Here is a 5,852-nt window from a genome sequence, read left to right on the forward strand (position 1 = left end):
ACAAAGAGCATTGCAAGAGAAACTGAGACACGCATGAAAAGCAAATTTTAATTTTTGTTATTCACTTTTTTTATTTTTCATAAAGGGCAAAATGAAGCACGGACGAATTGTGGAGCTCCCGGAGGATTTCTATATCCCCATTCCTCTGGATACGGACAACATCTCGTCTCTCAGCCCCTTCCTGGTCCCCCAGGACCATCTAGCAAGCGCAGGCACCTACTATGCAATGGCAGCATTCACATTCTTTGTTTTTGTTGCTGGCACTGCCATCAATCTGCTTACAGTGGCATGCACCATCCAGTACAAGAAGCTGCGGTCCCACCTCAACTACATCCTGGTGAACTTGGCTGTGGCGAACCTTCTTGTGTCCTGTGTGGGCTCCTTCACTGCCTGCTGCTCCTTTGCAAACAGATATTTCATCTTTGGACCACATATGTGCAAGATTGAGGGTTTTATGGCAACACTTGGTGGTAAGATTGATCTGTATCTGTTTTGGAATGATCAACTGATTCAATCTGAGCTCCAATATGATGCTTTGAATTTTTTTCTTTGTCTCATCCCAGGAATGGTCAGTCTGTGGTCTCTAGCTGTGGTAGCTTTTGAAAGATGGTTGGTCATCTGCAAGCCACTTGGTAACTTTGTGTTCAAGCCCGACCACGCTATAGCTTGCTGTGCGTTCACCTGGGTTTTTGCACTGATTGCATCAGCCCCTCCACTGTTCGGATGGAGCAGGTTGGTATTACACATGCACCTTTACATTCGCCCTGATTGGGCTGCAAAGTTACCATACACACTTAATGTGCTTGTGATGATCTCTCTAGGTACATCCCCGAAGGCCTGCAGTGCTCCTGTGGTCCCGACTGGTACACCACAAACAACAAATACAACAATGAATCCTATGTGATGTTCCTGTTTGGGTTCTGCTTCGCTGTTCCCTTAAGCACCATCCTCTTCTGCTACAGTCAGCTGCTCATCACGATGAAAATGGTGAGGCAAACCACCGTTGAAGACTAGGGATTGTGTCAATCCTGCTCAACAAGGTGTAAACCAGAGAGTGATGGTTGATGATATATGCTGAACAAGAGGCATAAACAAAATCATATCCCCTGTGTGATGACCACTAAACATGCAGAACCCAGAAGTCATGAGTCTTATAATGCTTCTCTTACTCAACAGGCAGCGAAGGCCCAAGCTGAGTCTGCCTCCACCCAGAAGGCAGAGCGGGAGGTGACCAGGATGGTGGTCGTCATGGTGCTGGGCTTCCTGGTGTGCTGGACGCCTTACACCGCTTATTCTCTGTGGGTCGTGAATAACCGCGGACAGACTTTTGACCTGAGATTTGCATCTATACCAGCCATCTTTTCCAAGTCCTCTGCAGTCTACAACCCAGTTATCTACGTTCTCCTCAATAAACAGGTTAGCTAGATGTACTGTCAGAGTTAAAAATGCGTTAGTTATGGACAGGCACTGTGTACATGATACACAAAAAGACAAGTTGATATGCTTCATGTCTTTGAGGCATCTGGAAAGTACGGTTAATGGCTGTTCTTATTGTAAAGCTGCTCATTTTTGATCAACTCGCAACAAGCTTAATCGAAAATGCCACAGCAACGTAGCGAGCTGAAGTTAAAAGCATCAATTTCTGCTAAATACAAAGAGACATTGGTACAAACAGCTCATGCTTAATTGTTAAAAAAGAGAGTGTAGAAGTCTGACAACTGAAATATAAAAACAACAATCTGGTGCTCGACGGCAATTTCGCTTTTTAGCAAGAAAGAACAGGTATATTTCTAAACGTGTTTTTCTTCTGATGTGTTTTCAGTTCCGCTCATGCATGATGAAGATGGTGGGAATGGGTTCAGGTGAGGATGAAGAGTCATCAGCATCGCAGTCAGTGACCGAAGTCTCCAAAGTTGGACCTGCTTAGACTGAAAACTGAAACAGTTGACTTGTCTGCCGCTTATGATTGTGAATTGTAAATAAGAATAAATGTACGTGTGTTTTGTCATATGAAATGATACATATGTTTTAACGGAAAAGATATTGACATCATACATAATCTGCAAAGTGAAAAATAAAAATAAAAAACAATACAAAGATGTATGTTTGTGTGTGCGCGTGGGGCACATTCACTGGTTTGGACTGCTGTTTCCTTCGATTGGTTTTGTGCTGTAAGGAACACTGCCACGTGTGAGTTGCACAAACTGTGTCCTCAAATCAAGTCATCCTTTCCTGAGACATTCAAAGGTTATTTTCGTCAGCGTTCGTGATTTTAAACTCACACAAATATAATGTTACCCCCCCCCCCACAAAAAAATTTCTGCTGCAAATGCGCCTGATCATTTGTGAACTATAAATATGCCCATATGGTGATGTTTTGTGCAATGGATTGCACAGATATTGAGTGTTGCTCCTTCAGGTAATTATAACGTGTTCAGATCACATTTTCTATCAGTACCAGATTATTTCTGCTGTTTTGTATGAGTGCATGTATGAGGTAACTCAACACAAACAGCACCTCATGTAATAACACCGTGTTCTCAATGTCTTCTGCATCCCTTAATCTCAGCGAAGGAGGTGAAATGCCAAAAAGATAACACAGAGTTTGAGTTAAACCAGGGAGGTGGATTACAAAGAGCTTCAGTGCATGAGATTACCGGATTTAATGTAATCGGAAACCAGATTAGCAAGAAAAGACCTGCTGCGCTATTCATTAAGAAAGAGGGATTAATCTGCTCTGATGTTAAAAACAAGTGATCATGCAGTGCACTGTTTGTGTAGGTGCATGTTTGTGTGTGTGTTACCTGTCTGTATTCACAAAGGATAAAATCGCGATATTCTTTCTATGAGCCCTATAGGTTCTTAACAGACAGGATGTGTGTAACAATCAGCCTTCATATTCATAATTCAGATCATCGTCTGAAACAACAATCTCTTACAAAGACCTGCTGCACCTCACTGTTCTGTATCACACATGCTCTCCAACCATTAGAACATGCAAGTGTGTCTATTCTCCAGTGACAATAACACTTAATATGAAATTTGCAGCATGTAAAGACTGTTTTCTGAAAACACGTCACAGAGGTCGTCCTCAACTCTTCTCCCAAATTGGTTAGCCACCTATCGGAAAACAGCCAAGGCAGGAATCTACTAAATGACTTACGTCAATTAATTCAACTCTAGTCAATCATTCAATTATGGAATTAATCAAGGTTAAAATAGGGATGAGTGGCATGCTGGCTGGCCTTATAAAAGTCAGTCCTGCACAAAAGCTGTTATCAGAGATGTTAGGGATGCAGACCTGACAGCGTTCACGTCTGGTTGTTTAACTTCTATTCCTTATTCTTATAATTTTAATATAAGTGATATAGAGTGTAGCGAAAACACCAGTGAGGAGAGCTCTTAAGGTTACGATTGAAATCAATAGTCATATGAAAATGAAAGGAAATCGAGACATGGAGCTCCCAGAAGACTTCTGGATACCCATCCCTCTGGACACCAATAACATCACGGCACTCAGTCCCTTCCTGGTGCCTCAGGACCACTTAGGGAACTCGGGCACCTTCTATGCAATGGCAGCATTCACATTCTTTGTTTTTGTTGCGGGCACTGCCATCAATCTGCTTACAGTGGCGTGCACCATCCAGTACAAGAAGCTGCGGTCCCACCTCAACTACATCCTGGTGAACTTGGCTGTGGCGAACCTTCTTGTGTCCTGTGTGGGCTCCTTCACTGCCTGCTGCTCCTTTGCAAACAGATATTTCATCTTTGGACCACATATGTGCAAGATTGAGGGTTTTATGGCAACACTTGGTGGTAAGATTGATCTGTATCTGTTTTGGAATGATCAACTGATTCAATCTGAGCTCCAATATGATGCTTTGAATTTTAATTTTTTGTCTCATCCCAGGAATGGTCAGTCTGTGGTCTCTAGCTGTGGTAGCTTTTGAAAGATGGTTGGTCATCTGCAAGCCACTTGGTAACTTTGTGTTCAAGCCCGACCACGCTATAGCTTGCTGTGCGTTCACCTGGGTTTTTGCACTGATTGCATCAGCCCCTCCACTGTTCGGATGGAGCAGGTTAGTATTACACATGCACCTTTACATTCGCCCTGATTGGGCTGCAAAATTGCCATACACACTTAATGTGCTTGCGATGATCTCTCTAGGTACATCCCCGAAGGCCTGCAGTGCTCCTGTGGTCCCGACTGGTACACCACAAACAACAAATACAACAATGAATCCTATGTGATGTTCCTGTTCGGCTTCTGCTTCGCCGTTCCCTTTTCCACCATTGTCTTCTGCTACGCTCAGCTGCTCATCACGCTGAAAATGGTGAGGCAAATATATATATATATATATATTTTAATACACGTCTTCTTATGTCCCATCAAGGATGAAGTTTATCAGAACATATCTATCTTCCCAAAACACTTAGTACATGTGCAGCCACTGGTATAAGTGCTGACGTAGTAAGAACTCCTCTCTTCTTCAACAGGCAGCAAAGGCGCAAGCTGAGTCTGCCTCCACCCAGAAGGCAGAGCGGGAGGTGACCAGGATGGTGGTCGTCATGGTGCTAGGCTTCCTTGTGTGCTGGATGCCTTACACCACCTTTGCTCTGTGGGTTGTGAATAACCGCGGGCAAACATTCGACCTGAGGCTGGCGACCATACCTTCCTGCTTTTCGAAGGCCTCTGCAGTCTACAACCCACTTATCTACGTTGTCTTAAATAAACAGGTCCGTTCAATGTTGTAACAACTGTTGTGAGCAACTCAACACTTTTAATTTTACAAAAAGTACAGATTTGAGGTACTTGTACTTTATCTATTACATACCATTTTGTACAGTTTTATACTTTTACACCACCACATTAATTGTACTTTTTGATCAACTACATAGCTTGACAACTTTAGTAACTAGTTACTTTCCAGTGAAAACCATGTATTTCCTAATGTGGTACGGACGTGATTTCGAAGTTCACTGTTGAAATTTCTGTTTGTAGAAAATGATCCCACTGAAAACCAGGGGCAGTTTACAGTATCCTCCATGGGGCCTTTACTGATATATGCATTGGCTTGAATAAAACATTTAGCTTTTATTTGTCAGTTCTCTAAATGGATGTTGATCAAGATAAATGGAGAGGAAGAAGGAGCAAGATGCCAGATTTTGCACTAGATTAGATGGTTAGTAGAAAATTATTCACCGGCCACTGTGATCAATAAATCGTTTCATTCAGTTCCAAGCAAAAAATGTCAAACATTTTCTGGTTAAATTTTTATTTAATACATGTTTTGCTGCTTTTCATTTATAAAAGTAAATGAAGCGTCTTTGGGTTTTTGACTGTTGGTTGGACAAAAGAACGATTTGAAGCTGCACTTTGGCTCTCAGAGGTTGTGATGAGCAATTTTTAGCCATTTTACTGACTAATAATAACTAATATAATAAGCATATCCACTGATGATTAAAATAATTGTTAGTTGCAGCCCTGTCCTGCAGAGACTTCTTGTTGTCTTGTCTTGTTGTCTCTACAGCATCAATGTAATTAACTTCAACAAACTGTCTTTTCCCTTTTAGTTCCGTTCATGCATGATGATGATGCTCGGGATGGGTTCAGCTGAAGAGGAGTCCTCAACATCACAGTCAGTGACTGAAGTCTCCAAAGTTGGACCAGCTTAGACCGAACACTGTGACTGTTGACCTCTCTGCCACTGATGATCGTGTGTTGTAAATAAGTATAAATGGATGAGTATTTTGCCATATGAAAAGATGTATACTGTATATGCAATGTTGCAATTTAAGTGAGAAATCCTACTATCTGCAAAGAGAAAAAATAAAATAAAAATTACAAACAA

The 5,852-nt window shown here is 41.9% G+C and overlaps 2 protein-coding genes across 2 annotated transcripts; both read left to right on the forward strand.

Annotated features, from left to right (window-relative positions):
• Positions 1-2,092, forward strand: LOC115582571 (blue-sensitive opsin-like). The gene is made up of 5 exons (XM_030418588.1): positions 1-470; positions 564-732; positions 822-987; positions 1,177-1,416; positions 1,823-2,092. Exons 1-5 carry the CDS (start codon positions 92-94, stop codon positions 1,925-1,927), a joined length of 1,059 nt encoding a protein of 352 aa, XP_030274448.1. The 5' UTR covers positions 1-91; the 3' UTR covers positions 1,928-2,092.
• Positions 2,093-3,289: 1,197 nt separating this feature from the next.
• Positions 3,290-5,852, forward strand: LOC115583490 (blue-sensitive opsin-like). Its single transcript, XM_030420394.1, has 5 exons — positions 3,290-3,816; positions 3,911-4,079; positions 4,169-4,334; positions 4,498-4,737; positions 5,575-5,852. The coding sequence occupies exons 1-5, from the start codon at positions 3,432-3,434 to the stop codon at positions 5,674-5,676; spliced, it is 1,062 nt and encodes a 353-aa protein (XP_030276254.1). The 5' UTR covers positions 3,290-3,431; the 3' UTR covers positions 5,677-5,852.

The sequence above is a fragment of the Sparus aurata genome, chromosome 6 (assembly GCF_900880675.1).
Source record: "Sparus aurata chromosome 6, fSpaAur1.1, whole genome shotgun sequence".
Taxonomy (NCBI): Eukaryota; Metazoa; Chordata; class Actinopteri; order Spariformes; family Sparidae; genus Sparus; species Sparus aurata.

Bases quoted from the DNA above. Each gene is read 5' to 3' on its own strand.
- LOC115583490 (XM_030420394.1), top strand. From the start codon at position 3,432: ATGAAAATGAAAGGAAATCGAGACATGGAGCTCCCAGAAGACTTCTGG. The intron at 4,080-4,168 runs GTTAGTATTACA...TGATCTCTCTAG, and splicing joins CCACTGTTCGGATGGAGCAG to GTACATCCCCGAAGGCCTGC. The intron at 4,335-4,497 runs GTGAGGCAAATA...CTTCTTCAACAG, and splicing joins TGCTCATCACGCTGAAAATG to GCAGCAAAGGCGCAAGCTGA.
- LOC115582571 (XM_030418588.1), top strand. From the start codon at position 92: ATGAAGCACGGACGAATTGTGGAGCTCCCGGAGGATTTCTATATCCCC. The intron at 988-1,176 runs GTGAGGCAAACC...CTTACTCAACAG, and splicing joins TGCTCATCACGATGAAAATG to GCAGCGAAGGCCCAAGCTGA. The intron at 1,417-1,822 runs GTTAGCTAGATG...ATGTGTTTTCAG, and splicing joins ACGTTCTCCTCAATAAACAG to TTCCGCTCATGCATGATGAA.